The 24,786-nt window shown below is 45.6% G+C and overlaps 1 protein-coding gene across 1 annotated transcript in view; it reads left to right on the top strand.

Moving 5' to 3' along the window:
- The window catches only part of si:dkey-245n4.2 (uncharacterized), a 56,085-nt gene extending 39,997 nt beyond the window's left edge, over positions 1–16,088 (top strand). Inside the window, exon 6 of the mRNA XM_068051804.1 lies at positions 15,448–16,088. Coding sequence (XP_067907905.1) covers positions 15,448–15,622 — 175 coding nt within the window. The 3' untranslated portion in view covers positions 15,623–16,088. The remainder of the gene's footprint in view (positions 1–15,447) is intronic.
- Positions 16,089–24,786: the final 8,698 nt, after the last annotated feature.

Below are 24,786 nucleotides of genomic sequence, written 5' to 3'. Positions count from 1 at the left end.
TCCAGCAGCAGCCACTGCCTCTGTGGTGGTGCTGCAGCTGCCAGCCTCTGATTGGCTGGATGCTCTCCAAGGGCGGGACTTCCAACGACGGGGTTCTTGATCCTGTGGAAGGCCCGCCACAGCCCACTTAAGTGCCTGATTGGCATTAGATTTGGCAGGCCTTCTGGAGAAGAGGTGATGCAGGAATTTTTTCCAGACGTCGAGACCCCACCGTCAGGATAAAATTCCCCCCGTAGAGCCATTTATGGCACAGAGGGAGGTCATTCGGCCCATTGAGCCCAAGCTGGTTCTCCACAGAACCATCCACTCCCTTGCATGATCCCCAGAGCCCTATTTCCTTCAAGTGCCCATCCAATTTCTTTTTGAAGTCATTGATTGTCTCTGCTTCTACCACCCTATGGGTGGTGAATTCCAGGTCATTACCACCTGCAATGTAAAAAAGCTCTTCCTCATATTCCTCCTGCATCTCCTGCCCAAAGCCTACAATCTGTGTCCCCGAGTCCTTGTACCATTAGTTAATGAGAACAGTTTTTCTTTGATTTATCTAAATCTGTCATAATCTTGTACACCTGTATTAAACTAATATAAGAGTTGTAAATGTATGATTTTCTGATCCACGAATAGACTTTTTCTGCTGGGAATGCATATCAGGAATACAAGCTGTGTCCCCCATGAATTTTCTGTTTCCTTTGGGTAGAAAATCATGGGAATACACACTCAAATTTCTGATACCCCTCCCCCCCCCACCCCCATAAGACCTGCACCAGGACCATGGATTTATAGAATTACTGGAAACCTTCCATCTTCCAGCACTAACACTTGTACAGCATTCCTAATCTGAAAGCACATTCTAATGCTACAGGACAGATTTAGCATGTAATGCATTTTGCATAAAGGAGCAATTCATTTCTATTCCAATCACCCAAACTGAGGACTGGAAATCTTCCAGTGGTACAGAATAAAACTCTGATCTCCACAAATAGAATAGAATAGATGGAGGAAGCAAAGAAGTGGCTCAGTTAGCAGTCTGCCAAGCCGTGTGGGGAGAACATGTGACTCTGTAGGCATTTTTCACATCCTGTAGCATTGTTTACTCCTATATATATATTCTCCTTGAGTACTTTACAACTGACCCAATATAAAACACTCTGTCCTCTTGTGAAGCTAACAAACAAAATCAAAGATCTGCCACTGGTAGATGTTGAGAAACTCCACAGAAATCATAGTTAATAATACTTTTTAAGTCAAAATTAAATGAAAGGAATTTAAAGAATCTGAAAATACAGGGTTTGCCCTACATATCATTCTTTCACCACTGATTGCTGTGTAGCTGGAAAATCATTTTAGATTAATTTTCGTATATAACACCTGGTTTATGATGATACATTTTTGGTAAATATAATTATCTTAACTTTTACTTTTTTTCTATTTTTGTTCTTTAAAAAATCATTTTTGCTTAAATGTGAGTGTTTGATACTGAACAACATGGACCAGGAAGATTCTAGGGTTGATTTTAATCCTGCCCGACCATCAGAAACTGGTTGGTTAGGCAGCTAAAATGGCTGTGCTGACCTCTCCCCTCCACCCACCCCATCCTGCTACGTTCCGTGGGTTGCAATTTTAACCTGCTGTTTGGAGCTGGAGGTAAAGGCCTGCTCGGGTATACAATTGCAACCCGACCTGAGCCCGACCCAACCACATCTAACCCGAACCCGACCCGAGCCTGAGTCCTTTGGTTTTTTTCAGCGCCCGACCCAACCCAACCCGATTCGACTGCCGGAAATTAATGACACTTACTCTTACTTGCCTTTCCCTCCCTGACCAAAAGGCAGCACTGCCACTGCGTCCAACCCGACCTGACCCAAGCCCAAGTGCCGGACCTAAAGGAATGACCTGACCCGAGCCGATCCCGACACGTGTCCTCGGGTCCCGTCGAGTTATGGTCAGTAGCTATGCTCCAGCTGTAGGTAGCAGGGTCCTTCTTTAAATATGCAGATCAGGCTCTGATGACCTCATCAGGACCTGACTTTAATGTTAATCCAAAGACTGTGCGGGGAAGCTGAAGTGACTTCCTTGCCTGACTGCCACTGATGCTGAAACATAAAGGAGATGGGAGACACATAGTGGGACCAGCCATGAAAGATGCAATATCCAGTTTCGCTCACAAGGTAGTCCAATTGTTAGACCCCAAGATGATATCACATAATTAGACATTGGGCAGCATGGGCACAGCCCTAAACATAAGATGCTCAGAAAGGAATGACCAGCAGCGCTGTACCCAGAAATATATCCAGGATAGACCCAAAACTTGGAACAGGCAGTTAGGCATTTTCTTTCCTCATTTTAATTTGATTTCTTCTTGTAAAAGCATTGTTGAATTTTGATAGCAAACAAAGTCTCTTTGTGGCAAACGGATAAGAAGGGAGGTAGATGGGGGAGTATGGTACCTGGTTGAGAGTGAGGAGGCCTTTGGGCTCCCACGACCTGCTTTTGGCTGCAGCAAGTGGGAGTGGAGGGGATGATTGGATAAAGCATTAAGGTGAGATGAATGACAGTGAAACAAGGGAGAGTGAGGATGCAGGGATTGAGCAGATAATCTTCAGCCAGAAGTGCCGAGTTGATGATCCATCTCGGCCTCCTCCTGAAGCCCCAGCATCACAGATGCCAAACTTCAGCCAATTCGATTCACTCCACGTGATATCAAGAAACGACTGAAGGCACTGGATACTGCAAAAGCTATGGGCCCTGACAATATTCCGGCAATAGTACTGAAGAACCTGTGCTCCAGAACTTGCCGCGCCCCTAGCCAAGCTGTTCCAGTACAGCTAGAACACTGGCATCTACCCTGCAATGTGGAAAATTGCCCAGGTATGTCCTGTACACAAAAAGGACAAATCCAACCCGGCCAACTACCGCCCCATCAGCCTACTCTCCATCATCAGTAAAGTGATGGAAGGTGTCATCAACAGTATCATCAAGCAGCACTTGCTTAGCAACAACCTGCTCAGTGATGCTCAGTTTGGGTTCCGCCAGGGCCACTCAGCTCCTGACCTCATTATAGCCTTGGTTCAAACATGGACAAAAGAGCTGAACTCAAGAGGTGAGGTGAGAGTGACTGCCCTTGACATCAAGGCAGCATATGACCAAGTATGGCATCAAGGAGCCCTAGCAAAACTGAGGTCAATGGGAATCAGGGGGAAAAGCCTCCACTGGCTGGAGTCATACCTAGCACAAAGGAAGATGGTTGTGGTTGTTGGAGGTCAATCATCTGAGCTCCAGGACATCACTGCAGGAGTACCTCAGGGTAGTGTCCTAGGCCCAACCATCTTCAGCTGCTTCATCAATGACCTTCCTTCAATCATAAGGTCAGAAGTGGGGATGTTCGCTGATGATTGCACAATGTTCAGCACCATTCACAACTCCTCAGATACTGAAGCAGTCCGTGTAGAAATGCAGCAAGACCTGGACAATATCCAGGCTTGGGCTGATAAGTGGCAAGTAACATTCGCGCCACACAAGTGCCAGACAATGACCATCTCCAGCAAAAGAGAATCTAACCATCTCCCCTTGACATTCAACGGCATTACCATCGCTGAATCCCTCACTATCAACATCCTAGGGGCTACCATTGACCGAAAACTGAACTGGAGTAGCCATATAAATACCGTGGCTACAAAAGCAGGTCAGAGGCTAGGAATCCTGAGGCGACTAACTCACCTTCTGACTCCCCAAAGCCTGTCCACAATCTACAAGGCACAAGTCAGGAGTGTGATGGAATACTCTCCACTTGCCTGGATGGGTGCAGCTCCAACAACACTCAAGAAGCTCGACACCATCCAGGACAAAGCAGCCCGCTTGATTGGCACCCCATCTACAAACATTCACTCCCTCCACCACCGACGCACAGTGGCAGCAGTGTGTACCATCTACAAGATGCACTGCAGCAATGCACCAAGGCTCCTTCGACAGCACCTTCCAAACCCGCGACCTCTACCAACTAGAAGGACAAGGGCAGCAAATACATGGGAACACCACCACCTGCAAGTGCCCCTCAAAGTCACACACCATCCTGACTTGGAACTATATCGCCGTTCCTTCACTGTCGCTGGGTCAAAATCCTGGAACTCCCTTCCTAACAGCACTGTGGGTATACCTACCCCACATGGACTGCAGCGGTTCAAGAAGGCAGCTCACCACCACCTTCTCAAGGGCAATTAGGGATGGGCAATAAATGCTGGCCTGGCCAGCGACGCCCACATCCCGTGAATGAATTTTAAAAAAAGATAGTTCAAAGGGTTAGTTAATGTATTTTAAAAAATTTGTTTGTGGGATGTGGGCATCGCTGGCAAGGTCAGCATTTATTGGGAGTGATAGGAAGGGTTGTGGTATTGGGAAGATGAAGGGGTAGGGTAAATGATAGGAGTGAAGGAACAGAGGGAAGCATGAGTTACTGAGGAGGGGAAAGTAACAGAGCTACTGAGAACCCAATTTTCTCCAACAGCTAATCCCAACTGCAGCCTTTAGCTGTTGGTGGCTTCTTTTACCCACCATATAATGCCACGGAACACAAAAGTCCGAGTGTATCAGGCCTGTGTCCTCAGTACCTTGCTCTACGGCAGCGAGGCCTGGACAACGTATGCCAGCCAAGAGCGACGTCTCAATTCATTCCATCTTCGCTGCCTTCGGAGAATACTTGGCATCAGGTGGCAGGACTATATCTCCAACACAGAAGTCCTTGAAGCGGCCAACACCCCCAGCTTATACACACTACTGAGTCAGCGGCGCTTGAGATGGCTTGGCCATGTGAGCCGCATGGAAGATGGCAGGATCCCCAAAGACACATTGTACAGCGAGCTCGCCACTGGTATCAGACCCACCGGCCGTCCATGTCTCCGTTATAAAGACGTCTGCAAACGCGACATGAAATCGTGTGACATTGATCACAAGTCGTGGGAGTCAGTTGCCAGCATTCGCCAGAGCTGGCGGGCAGCCATAAAGACAGGGCTAAATTGTGGCGAGTCGAAGAGACTTAGTAGTTGGCAGGAAAAAAGACAGAGGCGCAAGGGGAGAGCCAACTGTGCAACAGCCCCAACAAACAAATTTCTCTGTAGCACCTGTGGAAGAGCCTGTCACTCCAGAATTGGCCTTTATAGCCACTCCAGGCGCTGCTTCACAAACCACTGACCACCTCCAGGCGCGTATCCATTGTCTCTCGAGATAAGGAGGCCCAAAAGAAAAGAAATGCCATACCACCCACCACATCCTACCAAAAAAGAAGAAAAAGACAAAGAGAATCAAAAAGAAAAAAAGTACAAGAGAAGAGAGACGGAATCAAAAACAGAAGAGCAGAAACAGAGATCGAAATAGCAACAGGAACGCAGGAGAGACAGATAAAAAAAAAAGAGACCATAATTTAAAATCAAACAGTATCTTTAAAAAACAGCAAAATATTTTTGGTTGTCCCACCACAAGTTATGGCCTTTATAGTACACAGTAGCTCAGTTAGAACCACCTCACTTCTGAGTCAGAAGGTTCTGGCCTCAAATCCCACTACCGACTTGAGCACATGATTTAGGCCAGGCGTCGCCAACACATTGATTGCAAGCTACTGGTAGCTCATGTCGGCCTTTGAGTAGCTTGCATAAAGCTCCTGACAACACAGTCCAACTGCCCATGTCATCCTGTCAGCATTAATCTGAGCATGCGCATCCTGACATCACCACGTACAGACATCACAACGGGTAGAACGAGTGGCGAGAGAGGGCCCAGCAGCAAACACCGGGAGAGTGGCCAGGGGGGCGGGGGTTGGGGAGGGGTCCAGCAGTGAGGGGGAGGTGAGCAGGGAGCCCATCTGAATGGCTTGGGAACGATGAGTGAGGGCCGAGTGGTGAGGGAGCGGCAAGCGGGGGCAGAGCGGTGAGGGAGTGGCAAACGGGGGGCCCAGCAGTGTGGGAGCAGCAAGTGGGGTTAGAGCAGTAAGGGAGAGGAGAGCAGGGGCCAAGCAGTGAGGGAGCAGTGAGTGGGAAACTCAGCAGTGAGGGAGCGATGAGCAGGAAGCTCAGTAGTGAGGGAGTGGCGAGTAGGGAGCCCAGCAGTGAGGGAGAGGAGAGTGGGGGCCGAGCGGTGAGGGGGAAACTGAGCAGTGAGGGAGAGGCGAGCGGGAAGCTCAGTAGTGAGGGAATGGTGCGCGGGAAACTGAGCAGTGAGGGAGAGGTGAGCGGGAAGCTCAGCAGTGAGGGAGTGTGAGTGGGAAACTGAGCAGCGAGGGAATGGTGAGCGGGGGCCGAGCGGTGAGGCAGTGGTGAGTGGGAAACTCAGCAGTGAGGGAATGGTGAGCGGGGCCCCAGCAGTGAGGGAGTGGCAAGCAAGGGGCTCAAGCGGCGAACACCAAGGGAGCGGGGTGTCCAGCGGCAAATGGTGATGGAGCGGCAAGTGGGGGGGAGTGAACGGCAAGCAGGTGCGGTGAGCAGCAGAGGGGGTGTTCGAGCAGCGAGGGAGCTCCCAGCAAGTGGGGAAGCAATTGGCGAATGGCGAGCAGGGGTCCAGTGATGAACGGTGAGGGAGCAGTGAGCGGCGATGGGGGAGAGCGAACAGCGAGCGGGGATGGCAAGCGGCGAAGGTGCATTCGAGTGGGGAGGAGCAGGGGAATGAGCAGCGAGTGGGGTGAAGGAGCAAGCAGTAACTGGCGAGGGGGGCAGCAAGCAGGCTGGAGTGGGGGGCAGAGAGAAGCAGCTATGGGGAAGGGGTTTGTTAGCCTTTTGTGCCAAATTGAGCAGTCCCATCTTTAATACTGGCAGCTGCCTGAGATATCGCAGTGATCTTTCAGGCAATTGCGCATGCGCAAGTAGTGCGCCACCTAGTGTTGGCATTGTCAGTAAACATCAGAAGCAGCTCTCACTAAAGAAAAGGTTGGCGACCCTGATTTAGGCTGACACTTCAGTGCAATGCTTTCTTTCAGATGAAATATTAAACCAAGACCCGGTCTGACTGCCTGGATGGATGTACATAATGAAGTAAAACACGATATAAAGCTGAAGGAAGTTATATACAATTTCCAATAAAGGTGGTAATCCAGAGGACTGGGAGAAACATAGAACACAACAAAAGGACACAAGGAAAATATAAAGAACTGCAAAAAAGAAATACAAAAAAGCTTGCATGTACTATAAAGGCTAATAGCATAAGTTTTTATAAATATATTAAGAGTAAGAGAGTGGCTGACAGATGTGGGTTCATTAAAGACAGACATAGGTGATATGGTAATAGAAAACAAAGCAATGGCAGATTTATTAAACAAATACAGTGGGCAAGGTTTTGCTGCAGGCTTCGGGACTCTGATGTTGGGACCAAATGGAGGTCCCGAACATACACTTACTGCAAATGGGATCAGCTCAGAAATTTTAATGGAGGTGGCCTCATAATTGGCTGCCTCTGGGCTCGCCATCCAATTAAGGATGGCGGCCGGGATGTAGAAGCAGCAGGCCCAAACAGAGATGGGCGCTGCGGAGGCAGGTCGAGGGATCCAGAGGGCACCTCAGCCTGGAGGCCCCCTCAGAGAGAGAAGTAAAATATTTAAAACCAGGGAGGCCCAAGAAGGCAGGTCACTGCAGATGGCCCAATGGGGCTACGCAGATGACCTTCCCTGCCTGCAGCCCCCTCTTTGAAGCACGCAGCCTCCAGCTCCAATGCGCGCCCCCCCCCCCCCCCACCCCCGTCCCCCCACCGCTGGACGATCCGCAGCTGGCAAAACGCCAACAGACCAGGAAAATCTAATCTTTAATTATATAAATTGGCTGCCCACCTCCAATCAGTGGGCAATGGTGGGACTGTGTCGGGGAGCCATCCCAATATCTTCCTCGCCATCCCCCACCCCCCAGCCCGCCACCCCGGTGCCGGGAAAATCCTGCCGAGGTATCAGAATAGAGGAAGAGGTTAAAATACCAGTGACGGAAGGGAAACTACAAATAAATCAAGGTGAGAAGCTTATTGTGTTAAATATTAGTAAGAAAAAATGGTATTGGATAAAATTATTTGACACGAGATAGACAAATTCCCAGAACCATTTTTTTTCCACCGCAGGTTATTAAAAGAAGTAGGTAAGGAAATTACAGAAGACACAAAAATTGGCCATGTAGTTGATAGTGAAGAGGATAGCTGTAGACTCCAGAATGTTATCAATGGTTTGGTTGAGTGGGTGGAAAAGTGGCAAATGGAATTCAATCCGGAGAAGTGTGAGGTAATGTACTTGGGGAGGGCAAATAAAGCGAGGAAATACACACTAAACGGGAGGATATTGAGAGGGGTAGAAGAAGTGAGAGACCTTGGAGTCCATGTCCACAGGTCCCTGAAGGTGGCAGGACAGTTAGATAAAGTGGTGAAGAAGGCATATGGAATGCTTTCTGTTATTGGCCGAGGTATAGAATACAAAAGCAGGGATGTAATGCTGGAACTGTATAAAATGCTGGTTCAGCCACAATTGGAGTATTGCATACAGTTCTGGTCACCACATTACAGGAAGGACATAACTGCTCTGGAGAGAGTACAGAGGAGATTTACAAGAATGTTGCCAGGGCTTGAAAGTTGCAGCTGTGACGAAGATTGGATAGGCTCAGATTCTTTTCCTTAGAACAGAGGAGGCTGAGGGGTGACTTAATGGAGGTGTACAAAGTTATGAAGGGCCTAGATAGAGTAGACAGGATGGACCTGTTTCCCCTAGCGCAGAGGTCAAGTACCAGGGGGCACAGATTTAAGGTGATTGGTAGAAGGATTAGAGGGGACACGAGGAAAAACTTTTTCACCTAGAGGGTGGTGAGTGACTGGAATCCACTGCCAGGAGCGGTGGTGGTGGCAGAAACCCTCAATTCCTTTAAAACATACCTGGACATGCACCTGAAGTGCTGTAACCTGCAAGACTATGGACCAGGTGCTGCAAGGTGGAATTAGATTGGTCGGCTAGTTTATCGGCTGGCACGGACACAACAGGCTGAATAGTCTCCTTCTGTGCTGTAATTTTTCTATGGTTCTAAGTGTAATTTATAATCTTTCATAGCTCTCTTGATTTGGGATTGTGCTGCTTGACTTGAAAATTGCTAATATCACTCCATTATTTATGAACGGTGGGAAAGAAAAATCAGGGAACTGTAGAACTTCCAATTTAATGTCAGTTGTGGGAAAGCCATTACAGTCTGTCATTAAGAATAGAGCAAAAGCAAATATGAACTGTTCAGAGAGAGCCAACATGGCTATGCTGATGGTTAGTCATGTTTGACTAATCTAATTGAATTTTTTGAGGAGGTCAATAATATGGCAGTTAAGAGAGCATCTGTGGATATTATGCATATGGAATTCAGTAAGGTTCCACACAAAATATTGTTGGCAAAAATGACAGTGCCTGGAATTGGAGGTAGCATTTTGACAGTTTGAAAAATAAAGACTTTTACCTTTCATGACCTTAGGACGTCCCAAAGTGATTTACAGTCATTGATTCAATTTTAAAATGTAGTCACTGTTGTAATGTAGGAAACAAGGCAGCCAATTTATGCACAGCAAGATCCCACGCACAGCACTTTGATAATGATAATGATTTTTTCGTGACGTTAATACTTCAGGGACAAATATTGGCCAGAACACTGGGGTTAACTCCCCGGCACTACTTTGAAATAGTGTCATGGAATCTTTTACATCCACCTGAGAGAGCAGATAGGTTTAACATCTCATCTGAAAAGCGGTACTTCCAACAATGCCGCATTCACACATTACTGCACCGGTGTGTCAGCCTAGGTTTTTTGTTGGGAATTGGTTGGGAGTAAAAGTCATAGAGCCATAGAATTATACAGCACAGAAATAGGCCCTTCGGCCCATCGCGTCTGCCAGCCATCAAGCACCTATCTATTCAAATCCCATTTTCCAGCACTTGGCCCGTAGCCTTGTATGCTATGGCGTTTCAAGTGCTCATCTAAATACTTCTTAAATGTTGTGAGAGTTCCTGCCTCTACCATCTCTTCAGGCAATGTGTTCCAGATTCCAACCACCCTCTCGGTGAAAAATATTTCCTCAAATCCCCTCTAAACCTCCTGCCCCTTGCCTTAAATCTATTCACCGTAGTTATTGACCCCTCCACTAAGGGAAAAAATTTCTTCCGACCTATCCTATTAATGCCCCTCATAATTTTGTATACTTCAATCAGGTCCCCCCTCAGCCTTGTCTGCTCTAAGGAAAACAACCCTAGCCTATCCAGTTTCTCGTCATAGCTGAAATGCTCCAGCCCAGGCAACATCCTGGGGAATCTCCTCTGCATCCTCTCCAGTGCAATCACATCCTTCCTATAGTGTGGTGACCAGAACTGCACACAGTGTTCCAGCTGTGGCCTAAAAAGCATTTTGTACAGCTCCATCATAACCACCCTGCTCTTATATTCTATGCCTCAGAAGGGTGATTTTAAGGAGAGTGGTTTAAAGAATATGTACTCAGTTTGGCAGAATGTGTCAAATGGTCTTCTCCAGGGATCTGTTCTGGATCCTCAAATTTTCACCATATTTATTAATGACTTGAACAAGGGATTAGAGAGTTGTAAAAAAACAAGTTCACGGATTACACTAAATTAGGAGGGACAATAAGTACACCAGATGGAAACCAAGACATTGTAACGGGACATAGACAGAACATAGAACAGTACAGCACAGTACCGGCCCTTCGGCCCACGATGTTGTGCTGAACCTTTAACCTACTCTAAGATCAAACTAACTACCTACCCTTCATTCTACTATCATCCATGTACCTATCCAAGAGTCGCTTAAATGTCCCTAATGTATCTGCTTCTACTACCACCACTGGCAGCGCATTCCACGCACCCACCACTCTCTGTGTAAAGAACCTACCTCTGACATCTCCCCCAAACCTTCCTCCAATCACCTTAAAATTATGCCCCCTGGTGATAGCCCTTTCCACCCTGGGAAAAAGTCTCTGGCTATCCACTCTATCTATGCCTCTCATCATCTTATACCCCTCTATCAAGTCACCTCTCATCCTTCTTCGCTCCAATGAGAAAAGCCCTAGCTCCCTCAATCTTTCTTCGTAGGACATGCCCTCCAATCCAGGCAGCCTCCTGGTAAATCTCCTCTGCACCCTCTCTAAAGCTTCCACATCCTTCCAAGAATGAGGCGACCAGAACTGAACACAATATTCCAAGTGTGGTCGAACCAGGGCCTTATAGAGCTGCAGCATAACCTCGCGGCTCTTAAACTCAATCCCCCTGTTAATGAAAGCCAACACACCATACGCCTTCTTAACAACCCTATCAACTTGGGTGGCAACTTTGAGCGACCTATGGACATGGACCCCAAGATCCCTCTGTTCCTCCACACTACCAAGAATCCTGTCTTTAAGCCTGTATTCTGCATTCAAATTCGACCTTCCAAAATGAATCACTTCATACTTTTCCAGGTTGAACTCCATCTGCCACTTCTCAGCCCAGCTCTGCATCCTGTCAATGTCCCGTTGCAACCTACAACAGCCTTCCACACTATCCACAACTCCAGCAACCTTCGTGCTCCAGGCTGAATACTTTCCATCTACTACCACCCTCTGTCTTCTATGGGCCAGCCAATTCTGTATCCAGACAGCCAAATTTCCCTGTATCCCATGCCGCCTCACTTTCTGAATGAGCCTACCATGGGGAACCTTATCAAACGCCTTGCTAAAATCCATATACACCACATCTGCTGCACTTCCTTCATCAATGTGTTTTGTCACATCTTCAGAGAATTCAATAAGGCTTGTGAGGCATGACCTGCCACTCACAAAGCCATGCTGACTGTCTCTAATCAAACCATGCTTTTCCAAATAATCATAAATCCTCTCCAATAATTTGCCCACCACCGACGTAAGACTGACTTGTCTATAATTCCCAGGGTTATCCCTATTCCCTTTCTTGAACAAGGGAACAACATTTGCCACCTTCCAAACATCCAGACAGATTAAATGAATGGACAAAACTATGGCAGATGGAGTTTAATGTGGGTAAGTTTGAGGTCATCCATTTTGGACTTCAGAAAGATAAATCTGAGTATTTTTAAATGGTGAGAAACTAGAAACTGTAGAGAGGCGCAGCACAGATTCACTAGAATGATACAGGTGCTTAGAGGGTTAAATTATGAGGACAGATTGCATAAATGTGGCTTGTATTTTCTTGGGTGTAAGAGATTGAGGGGTGATCTAATCGAGATGTTTAAAATATTAGAAGGAATCATCATGTTAGATGCAGAAAACTATTTCCTCTGATGGCGAAATCAAGAACAGGGGGACATAATCTTAAAATTAGAGCTAGGCCAGTTAGGCGGGAAAGCAGGAAGCACTTTTTCACACAGCGAGTAGTAGAAATCTGAAACACTCTACCCAAAGGCTGTGGATACTGGATCAATTGGAGCTTTCAAGACTAAGATCAATAGATTACTCTTCGGTAACAGTATCAATGGATATGGAGCTAAGGTGCGAAATAGAGTTGAGATGTAGATCAGCCAATGGCAGATCAAGCTAAGGGCTGAAAGAAGATCAAGGAGTGTGAAGCACAGAGTGATCGGGGAACAGAGTGCTCCATAAACTGAGTGCTAAATTTGGGAATTTGATGCAAGTAGGAATTCATCAGAACATAAGAAATAGAAGCAGGAGTAGACTATAAGGCCCCTTGAGTCTGCTCCGCCATTAAGTACAATCATGGCTGATCTTCTGCCTCAACTACCCTTTCCTGCCCACTCCCCATATCCCTTGATTCCCTGACAGACCAAAAATCTGTTTCTCTCAGCCTTAAATATAGTCAACGATGGAACATTCACAGAATTTCAAAGATTCATAACCATTTGAGTGAAGATGTTTCTCCTCGTCTCAGTGCTTAATGATCGCCTCCTTACCCCGAGACTGTGTCCCATGTTCTAGATTCCCCAGCCTAGGGAAACAACCTCTCAGTGTTTAATCTGTCAAGCCCCAACAGAATCTTGTATGTTTCAATGAGATCACCTTTCATTCTTCTAAACTCCAAAGATGTTGTGCCCCTGTTCAAGAAAGGGAATAGGAACAACCCTGGGAATTACAGGCCAGTTAGTCTTACTTCGGTGGTAGGCAAGTCGATGGAAAAGGTGCTGAGGGATAGGATTTCTGAGCATCTGGAAAGACACTGCTTGATTCGGGACAGTCAGCACGGTTTTGTGAGGGGTAGGTCTTGCCTCACAAGCCTGATTGAATTCTTTGAGCAGGTGACCAAGCAAGTGGATGAGGGTAAACCAGTGGATGTGGTGTACATGGATTTTAGTAAGGCATTTGATAAGGTCCCCCATGGTAGACTTATGGAGAAAGTCAGGAGGCATGGGATAGTGGGGAATGTGGCCAGTTGGATTAAGAATTGGCTAACTGATAGAAGGCAGAGAGTGGTCTTAGATGGTAAATACTCAGCCTGGAGCCCAGTTACCAGTGGCGTGCCGCAGGGATCAGTTCTGGGTCCTCTCCTGTTTGTGATTTTTATTAACGACTTGGATGAGGAAGTCGAAGGGTGGGTCAGTAAATTTGCAGATGATACAAAGGTTGGTGGAGTTGTGGATACCGAGGAGGGCTATTGTCGTCTGCAAAGGGACTTGGATAGGTTGCAGTGCTGGGCTGAAAAGTGGCAGATGGAGTTTAACCCTGAAAAGTGTGAGGTCGTCCATTTTGGAAGGACAAACATGAATGCAAAATACTGGGTTAACGGTAGGGTTCTTGGGCATGTGGAGGAGCAGAGAGACCTTGGGGTCTATGTGCATAGATCATTGAAAGTTGCAACTCAAGTGGATAGGGCTGTGAAGAAGGCATATGGGGTGTTAGCGTTCATTAGCAGAGGGATTGAATTTAAGAGCCGTGAGGTGATGATGCAGCTGTACAGGACCTTGGTAAGGCCTCATTTGGAGTACTGTGTGCAGTTCTGGTCGCCTCATTTTAGGAAGGATGTGGAAGCCTTGGAGAGGGTGCAGAGGAGATTTACCAGGATGTTGCCTGGAATGGAGAATAAGTCTTACGAGGAAAGGCTGAACATTCTAGGCCTCTTCTCATTAGAACGGAGAAGGATGAGGGGTGACATGATAGAGGTTTATAAGATGATCAGGGGAATAGATAGGGTAGACAGTCAGAAACTTTTTCCCCGGGTGGAGCAAAGCGTTACAAGGGGTCATAAATTTAAGGTGAAGGGTGGGAGATATAAGGGGGATGTCAGGGGAAGGTTCTTTACCCAGAGAGTGGTCGAGGCATGGAATGCCTTGCCCGGGGAAGTTGTTGAGTCAGAAACTTTAGGGACTTTCAAAAGGCTTTTGGATAGGTATATGGATAAAGGAGAATGATGGGGTATAGATTAAATTGTCCTTGACAGAGGACAAAGGATCGGCACAACATTGTGGGCCGAAGGGCCTGTTCTGTGCTGTATGTTCTATGTTCTAAAGAGTATAGGCCCAATTTACTCAGCTTCTCATCATAGGACAACCCTCTCATCCCAGGAACCAATCAAGTGAACCTTTGGTGTACCGCCTGCAGTGCAGGTACATCATTCCTTAAATATGGAGACCAAAACTGTGCGCAGTACCCCAGGTGTGGTCTCACCAAAGCCCTGTACAATTGTAGCAAGACTTTCTTATTGTGCTCCAGTCCTCTTGCAATGATGGCCAACATGCCTGGCGTTTTGATCTCCATATTTATGGAAGGATATACTTGTACTGAAGGCAGTACAGTGAAGGTTCACTAGATTGGTCACTGGGATGAGAAGGTTGTCCCATGATGAGATGCTGCGTAAATTGGATCTATACTCTCTGGTGTTTAGAAGAATGAAAGGTGATCTCATTGAAACATAGAGGATTTGGAAGGGGCTTTTGCTTCCCTTGGCTGGGGAATCTAGAACATGGGGATTCAGTCTCAGTATAAGTAGCTGATCATTTAGAACTGAGATGAGGAGAAATTTCTTCACACAGAGGGTTTTGAATTTTTGGAATTGTCTAACCCAGAGGGTTGTGGATGCTCCATTATTGAGTTTATTTAAGGCTGAGATAAATAGATTTTTGGTCTCTCTGGGAATCAAGGGATATGGGGAGCAGGCGGGAAAGTGGAGTTGAGGCAGAAGATTAGTCATGATCGTATGAATGGCGGAGCAAGGCCAAGGGACCCTATGATCTCCTGCTACTATTTCTTATGTTCTTATTTTCTTTCTCCTGAGGTGCCAACCTACAGTTTTGATGAAGACTAGTAGTTTATTTCCCATTGTTATAAACAGAATTTGTTATATAATTAGTTGAAATTTTAAATATTAGGAACAGGGTAATCTGTTTTTAACGTCATTTTAATTAGTTTAATTGTAGATTTTAAGTGGTGAAACTTTAATGAACACAAACCATATTTATCAATAATACTTTTAAGCCCGTATCTCTTGACTTCTTTCAATAGTAAAAAGAAAAAGTTACGTGCTGGAATTGCTGCTGAGTCTGCAGATGAAAAAGCATCCTTGACAACAGGATTGAAACTCGAACATGATGCTTCCCGCTCCCCATCTTTAAGACATGGAGATATACTAATTGAATGGAAAGATGGCAAGATAACACCTCTTTTTGATGACAATTAGATAGGGAACAGTTAGGGATTGGACCAGACCTGCCAACTATGGTGAAGTGCAGCCTCATTCTACAGTATCTATATTGTGTCCAAGTGTGCGCTGTCCTTACAGTGGGTTAGGTAGTACAGAATGAGGCCATTATTTCACTTTGGGGGCGGGTGGGCATGAGGAAGGCCTGCAAGTCAGCCCATTGTGCTGGGAGATCTGTTTTCCATGATTTTAGTTCTTTGGAAAGTAACCGTGTGGAAGATCCCAGAACTATGAGATTGAATTTCACGCAGTTGCTTCCACTGGGTGGGTAGGAGGGTGGTGCATGACAATCTATTGGAAATGGTCTAAGGCCAGAACCATATTCATGGTTTGGGCCTCATTAGCATTCTGTCGGCGAGCTGTTTGCATTTTTGGAACAGCCTGCTGATTGGATGGGGTGGGAAATCCGGCAGCTCCTCTCTGGAACCCAGTCAGTCCAACTAAGTTAAGGCGGGGGTTGGGAAGTGGGGGGTGGTGGGGAGGGGGAAGGTGATCTTGGGGGAGGGCAGTGGAGAATGAAAAATGTGAGAGTTGATTTTTTTGGATCCAGGAGGAGCTAATGCTCCTCGCTCCTCCTAACCTCACAAAAATCATTTCATAGAATCAGAGAAACTTACAGCACAGAAGAAGGCCATTTGGCCCATCATACCTGTGCTGGCTCTTTGAAAGAGCAGTTGCCACATCCCCGCTTTTTGTCCATAACTCTGTAAGTTCGACATCCTCAAATACCTATCCAACTCCCTTTAAAATTATTTATGGAATCAGTTCCCACCACCTTTTAAGGCAGAGCCTTCAAGATCCCGACAACCTTTCTTCAAATCTTTTATTTTGAGCAACCTGCAGCAATCCGTTTAAGTACCCTTAGGGCTGCTCAACACCAAGTACCAGTGGGTGGAGTGTGTACGGTGCATGCTTTGTCCATTAAAGCCTCAAAATTGCTTCAGGGTAATATTGATGCCATTGGATTTCAACTTGTCTGAGCTAATAAAGCTGCTGCCAGCTTCCAGTCCACTCCAAATTACTGATATCTGGACGTTGGCAGGAATGGAGCAGTGAGATGGAACGGTAAGTGTGGCACTGCCATTTTGATCTTGCTATCATCCCATTCCTGTCCAGGGGGCAGTGATGAAAATTGGCCCCTGTATAAATGAAACCACCAAGGATAAGTGATATTTTTTAAAAAGTACAACTCCCGCACCCACCAAATGGCTCATTGAGTTTACAGAATGAGTAGCTGAGCCATGTAGACTGAAAAGGCCCCAAGTTCAATTAGTTGATCTCAGTTTTTAGCAATTGCTCACACTGTCCCTGGGTTAGGGAGGGGAAAGTAGTGCACGATTCCTGCTGCTGATCTTTATGCAGTAACCCTTGCTACAAATGCGCATGTGCAGACACCAGCTGAGGACAAGATTGTGCTCAGTTATGATGCTTTCCATCAGGTTCACACGTGAAGAATGAACACCTGATTGGAATATCAGAAGATTCCCTCGACCTGAGGACCTGTACCACAGCAAGTAGTCAACGTCTTTCAGAGGGTAGAGATAAATTTGACAAGGATAAAAAAAAAAGAAAAAATATCTAAAACTTTACAGGATTAATATGGATGAGGTAGGCCATATAACCCATCACAGTTCATTCAGCCAGAGTAAGTAAACCCTGATCACCGGATCCAGATTTGTGGCCTTCACTACCCTGTTGAAAAGTCTATTCCAGGTGCTGATCACTCTGTCTATGAAGAACTTCCAAGAATTAATATGAATTATTGCCTTCCTTCCTGATTTTATTAGAAATTATTTTTAATCCCCCACTCCCTTTGCACCAGATCCAGATGAGAGAGTAGGATTTCTGGTGGGACTCTGCCAACGCAGCTCTGTACACAGCTACCTTGTGGAGGGCAACAGTAGGACAGGTTGATTTGTTTTCTCCTTCCTCTGTTGTGGGGAGCACCTGTCCTCCAGTTAGCACCTCCTCTGTTCTGCTGAGATAGGGAAATCTCGTCTGTAGCAAAATGTGGTGAAAAATCTGTATTCTATCGTTCCATGGCATTTCTTACAAGTTGATTAACTTGCTGGTCAGCGCTGCATTGGTTGTTTTAAAATGGGTTATAAAAAATTGGATGAAAGAGATCATCCTAAAGCTTTTTATATTTAAGGGAAAGTCTCATTATTTCCAAAGGATGCAGAATAAACAAATAGCCTAATTACAATTGCACTGCTATAGTGCATATGATACCTGAAAGAAACTATAGACTTCTAATGCAATACAGAGTAATTGAATCCTTACCTTCTCTTATAACTTTAAAGTTTAATCATCAAATCAATTTAACTACCCTCAATCTCAATGTAAATATAGAAAGACAATGAAAAATAACAAAGCCTTTATGATGTCAGCCTTGGCTCAGTGGTAGTACTCTCACCACAGATTCAAATGGTTAGGAGTTCAAGCTCCACTGCAGAGTCTTCAGCGCATAATCTAGATATTTGAGTGCAGTATTGAGGAAGTGCTGCACTGTTAGAGGTGCAGTCTTTCAGGTAAGACATTTATGCAAGACCTTATCAGCCCTCTCAGATGGACTAAAGGACTGTGGCAGGAAACAAAGAGGATTTCTTTCTGTGTCTTGGCCAGTATTTCCCATTGTTGTATGTAAAGCCTTGTTGTGCTCAAATTGGCTGCTGTGTTCTCCTACATTACAACAGTAAATACACTTCAGAAGTATTTAATTAGCTGTAAAGCACTTTGGGAAATTCTGAGGTGTGGAAGGTGCTACATAAATGCAAATTCTTTTTTAAAAATTTTGTAAAATAGGCAAGATGCTACATACAATTGACATGACCTCCACCAGAATACTGTGGAGATGCACCAGACCAGCTCCCTGCTTGAGTTGCTTTCTCCGCCAACCCAAGTTACAGTGGATGGAAGTAGATAGGGTGTGCCCAAGTGAATTCCCAATGGGTACTCCTCACAGACAGGTTCCATTATTTTGGACACATACTGGTTTGGAGATATTGCAGTAACATGTTGAAGTCACTCATGTCCTTGCAAGTTGACCCCATTTCCTGTCGAGTCCTTGGGCCATGCACAGATATAATATCCCGATTATTGTTTTTGTTATTGGATCTTACCCAACAATTGTAGAGTGAGTAAAACAAATAGTTTCTCTTTTATTCTGTATGCATAATTAATCATTAATTAATTGAATGAAACTATGCTTATTCAATAAGAGAAACACAGGATTAATTTACTTTAGCTGTGTTTCAAGGAACTGGAGATATTTCATCCACATTTATAAAAGTAAATGTTAGCTGTATTTCTGCAGAGATTATCCTGATCTCCCACTGTAACTGCAGTGGGACATCAGCAGATCTACCCCCTTGATAAATGTCACAAACAGCTGAAAACACCCATTTATGCCACTTGCCCAGGGGTGCTGCTGAAGAAACGGCAGGAGATCAGAACAACCTCACAGAAATTCAAGTCTCTTACATCTGCAGTTACTCCCTTACTTGAAAAGCTCAAAAGTATTTTTTGTTTACAAATCACTGAGATACCAGAATTGCACTAACAGAAAGATGACTTTGATCATTTGCTTTCACAAATAAATCCTACAGCGTTAATTATGGCCTCAATATTAACAATGACCAATGTTCCCTCTAATTTCCCTTCACTGTACGTGGCCAGTTTCTTGCACTGCGTGATCCCTTTAATATTATTACACGACAGCACATGCACACATCTTAAAGGGACTGCTGCTTGTGTGTTTCCTCTTTGTCCCCTATGTGGCACATTCCCAATTGCTGAGCAGCTGCACAGCTTAGAGGGACCGTGACAAAATTTAAATGGGGAACACATCGCCAACTTACTGCGTATGTGCCTCTTGCCATTTTCACATTGGAGGGATTTGAGCTGTGTACGGTGGGATGCTTTATTAACATATTCATTTCAGGCTCCCACAGTCAATTGGGAGCCTCATTTAAATTTAACATTTGTCATGCGGGTTTCCCAGGGTTTGGGAAACCCGACAGTGAAAGGGAGGGGAGAGCTGTTGGCTGAAGGAGGTAAGTGCCTTTTACAGCATACTTTGTGGGCCAGGAGAAGCAGGAGTGCTTCCCCCTGTCCCCACCACCACCCCTTAAGGAAGCCTTCAGCTTCCCGTTTGCTGATCACAGCTCCTCTGTCCCACCTACCACGATTAGCAGTTTCCACTCCCTCGATGTCTGAATCTTCCCCACCCACCAAGTCCCAAACTCTGGCCTCCTCCATCCTGATTGCCCTCTCATTTCCACCTCCACCCCACCCCCGACCAAGCCCTGATCTCTTGTTCCCTTCCTCCCTCCTGATTGCCAGGTCAGTTGCTATAGATCTGTGGCTGTGGTCTCCTGCCACTGGTTTTACTGCCCGGCAGCTGGCCAGCCTGGCAATTTGGCTGCCTGCCAGGCAGGAAAAGGAAGAAACAAATTATGAGGTTCTACCGCTGAATTCGAAAGGACCTCTGTGTCCCTGGCCTTGCCGGGTTTTCCCTGCACCACTGCGCTCTCCCACACCCTCCCCGTCTCCCCCTAAATATCAGGGCCTATATCCCTATTATATAAAGTTCTTCTGGCTAGTCCATTGTTATCCAGATGTTACAATTTTGTACAGATGCTAAACAATCTTAAAAAGAGAAAGAGGCCCAGTCAGGGATTGCTGTATTCTAATGATCTGGAACCTGAAATTTATACGAGCAGCTACTTCAAATATATAATGGCAGCTACAATTACTTGGATTTACAGTTGTAGGTCACTTCCCAGCAGGGAATGGTCTTAAAGGGATAAGCACAGCTCCATCTTAGAACTAAGCATTACAGCTATACTCTAGTTCTGATGAAAGGTCAGTGATCTGAAACGTTTCCTCTGCTTCTATCTTCACAGATGCTGCCAGACCTGCTGAGTATTTCCAGCGCTTTCTGTTTTTATTTTACAACTATACTCCAGACTGCTCTTGAGCAATGTTGCAGAAGATGCATTAAAATAGTTTGTATCTCATATTTTTAAAGATAATTTAAAACATGTAAATTATGTAGTTTGAATAATAAACTAGAAAGCTATAAGCAGGGATGTATTTCTTTGGAAGAGTTGAGGCAGCTCTTTTGCTCAGCAGCGCCATTGGGAAGGTGGTGGTTGCTGCTGGAAGGACACCCAGCGGAGGCCCAGGACACGGAGTGACCCATGCCAGAGGTAAGTGATGGCAAGGGTGGTATCGCGGGTTGTGGGGGAGGGGGTGTCTGGGGGTCGGCAACAAGGGCAGAAGGGTGGCTGTTAGCGGGCCCCTCTTCCTGATGCCGCGTCCCTCTATCAGGCACCGAGTATCTTTGAATGAGGGACCTTCCCCTGGGAGACCACAAGCAACCCCACACAGGTTTGCATGTCATGCTCCCTGCATGGCGACAGACCCGCCTGCCACTGGGATAATACCAGCACCGGTGGGAAGAGGCCCTTAATTGGGTATTAATTGCCCCTTAAGGGCCTCAATTGCCAGCAGAGTGGGTAGGGTGTCCACGGACCTTTCTGCCACAGACTAATCGGGGTGAAGGTGGTGGGGTCGCATCCCCTATCATCCCGTCTGATTAAAAGCTCTCCCCTCCTCCAACCCATCACGGGAGAGCATAAAATACCGCCCATTGTATCCATTCAGTCAGTAGCAAGACATCCAGTTGTCTTTAGCGCAAGGCAAAAAATCCAATATAAGCAATCACTAGTAAGTGGGTTGGGGGGCTGGGGCTGGGGGTGGGGGAAGGGTAGGATTTTACAGGGAGAAGTAATTGGTCTGGGAAAGTTGAGTGGCAACCAGGCTTCAGAGACAAAGCAATGATACAGGACACAAGTCAAATGACAACACCTGCCAAAAATGATATGATCAAGTAGGATTAAATATCTTTGCACCATTGGAAGTATTCCACAAAACTCTTCATTCAAACAAAGGGTGTACATAACCCTCTGTTAGTTTAGTACAAAGTTTGATGAAACATAAACATAAATCTAAATAATTTTGAACACGAGCTAAAACTTACCTGATCGGCTTGCACCAGTTGGCACCTCTGGTATCATAAAGAAACTCTTTTGTTAAAGGGAGAAGGATGGAATAAAATAGCTCTGGGCTTTACATATTTTTATAAATCTGCTTTTATGCTGAGGTTGTTAGAACTGCCAGTTCCTTACAGTGTAGGTCCTGTGCAACTATAGGCAATTCCAACGTAAATTAGCCAGATCCACAAAACCAAACCCTTCAGATGTTTTTACTGGGTCTTCTTGGTGTCTGGACTTAGCAAGTTCAGCAGGTTTACATTGGATATGCCATTGGCTGCATGAAACCTGCATCATCGGGTGCCAGTGGCAATAGCATTCCGCTGTTCAGTATAAAAGTTGCTTTAGTGTTGGAACTTTTTTTTGCAGTAGTCATCAGCAAACACACAGTTCAACGTGTTCCATGGGATCTTGTGTTACAGTTTGTATGCAATTGGTGTCCTAATGTTAATATGGAACCAACACTGCTCACCTCATTAAAATTAATACCAGAAAGAATCTTTGAAGATAGAAAGTCTAGGAACACTAAGCACTGCAGTTATAATGCACTACTGGTCTAAGGCAGATAGCTATTGAGTACAAAATGTGGCTGGCAAGTCTGGGTTGTGAACGGCGAATAACAGTGTGTTGGTGAGGTGCATGCTTATATACATGTGTAGTGCTCTACCCACCTCCTCACGGTTACTTTTTAGTAGGTTGCAGTACCTGATTTATCATAACAATAAAAAGATTCAGTACTAAGTTTATAAAATGCCGAGGAGATTCAATGGATGACCTGACCAGTTTTTAAATCCAACATTACACCTAATTAGAGTTGCTTGTCATGCAGTTGCCAAATTCAAGCAGTAAAATGGTCTCCCGAAGGGGTTGGAACCACTTAGCTTCAGAAAATTCTGAATTTTGATTAGAACCTGATCTGAGATCACAGCACTACTTTTGCATTGATGCACAACTAAGATAATACTAACATTCAGGAAATTGCAACCAAATTCAACTGGGGTAAATCAGAAGTACTGTTCCTCAAAGACTGCTGCTTTAGTAACAATGTACAAAATTACTGCATTAAATGGACTCTCAGATGGATCTAAAACCTACATAAAACGCTGAATGCAAATGTTGGGGGGAATTTTATGCTCTCCCCTGTGACGGGTTTGAGGGCAAGGAGAGCATTTAATCGGGTGGGATGCAGGCGGGGGGAAACACGCCACCTTCCGGCTTCCACCCTAATTAAGTCTGGGGCGGGAAGGCCTGTGAACTCCTGCCAATTGAGGCCCTTAAGTGAGTAATTAATGCCTAATTAAGGACCTCATCATCCAGGTGGGCCTGTTGCTGCGCAGGGAGCACGCCAAGCAAAACTGTGCGGATTGCTTGCCAGCTCTGGTGGGGGTGGGGGTGGGGGTGGGGATGATCCCTTGTTAAAAGGCACCTAGTGCCTGATTAAGGGACCCGGCATCAGGAAGGGGGGGCCCGCTGAGAACCCCCCTCACCTTGCTGCCGACAGCTACAGGTCCTCCTGTACAACCCCTACAACCTCCTCCACAGCCCCAACCCATGAAACCCCTCCTGCCCTGACTCACCCTGTGGCCTAGGTCCCTTGGTGATCCACAGCTACCAGTGAGTCCAATATTGGTAGCAGCCACTGCCTCTGCAGTGACCCTGCTCAGTTAAAGAGCTCCCAGGCCGGCAGCTGTCAGCAGGTGAGACTTCTGTTGCCGGGGTCCTAGAATCCGGGGAAGGCCTGCCACTGTCCACTTAAGTGCCTAATTGACACATAATACGGCATGCCTTCCCCAGAGGAGGCAACGTGGGGCTCTGGCTGGCACTTTTGCCTAGTGGCCGAGAGCCCCGTCACCCGGATAAAATCCCAGCTGAAGAATTTAAGCAAAAATAAGACATAATGGATGGATCATACAATTCTACTGTCTTAAATAATGAGAATAGGTAACAGTAGCTAAATGTGTCCGCCATGGAGCTTATTTTTAATTTTTTAGAATAATTCCTATTTTGTACATTTACTTTACCTCTGTAGAGTCCTTTATTTGACTATTCAAAGAAATGGACAAACTGGGTCAACACAACAGCATAGAAATCTAATACACTCAACTGAGGCCTCCTTGTGGCTAAACTCTGAAGAAAAGGAAAAGCAAAAATAGGCTGCAATGTTCAATATATTGATCCCATTGATTCTAAGTAGAGGTGTTGCACAATGCAAGCATAACTCTGCCACATCTATTCCTTTTGAAATGCTTGAATTTAAAGCTACTTGTCATTAATCTCTCTTGTAAAATTGTTACAGCATGGAATACTTTGCCTTGGGAATATTGAGATCACTGCATCTATTAAGGAAAGAGTAGATAAACATTTGAAACAGAGAAGATATAGGGCTATGGGAGAAAGAAGGACAGTGGAAGTAGTTTAGTATCGCTCCTGCGGAATGGTCACCTGTGATGTATACTTTTGTGTTTCTCACGGCGATTTTAATTTTCTGTCTTGTGGGTGCTGCTGTCAAGGCTGCGCACATTGCCCTGCCTGGTTACTTTGAAAAGGTCTTCTGAATGGCATTCTAGGTCATTTTAGATGACATTAAAAATTTAGTCACTTAGAACATGTGCACATACAAAAAGACAGACAGGAAAATACCAACTTGTCCATTGAGCCTGTCTCAAACAGTCATGACACAACTAAACATTGTGATCCCAAATGTTCCTTCTCACCAGCAATCTGCTGAGAGAGGTAAAAAAGAATCTTAAAAATGCTAGGCCAATCAGGGAAAAGGGATCTTGGAAATTCCTCTCTGACCCCCAAAAGAAGTTCAGGAGATCACAGTGATCCAACACCCACCTAACTTTAGTGCACAATGATATTAGCTACAGCAAGGGATTCATCCAGCTCTTTTTTGAATTGTCACAGAAAATCTACACTCACCACGCAAGCCAACCACAAAGAATCCAACGGTCTGTGAGCTCCTGCGTAAATAAAATCCTCCTCACATCTATTCTTGCACAGCTTATATGTATGACCCCTTATTTTATCTAGCCTATCTAGTTCAAATAGTCTGTCCACACTGGTGAAGTCTGGTCCCTT

Source organism: Heterodontus francisci, chromosome 1 (assembly GCF_036365525.1).
Source record: "Heterodontus francisci isolate sHetFra1 chromosome 1, sHetFra1.hap1, whole genome shotgun sequence".
NCBI classification, from domain to species: Eukaryota; Metazoa; Chordata; class Chondrichthyes; order Heterodontiformes; family Heterodontidae; genus Heterodontus; species Heterodontus francisci.
The sequence above is the reverse complement of the archived record's forward strand: the minus strand, read 5'-3'. Positions and strand labels throughout refer to the sequence as shown.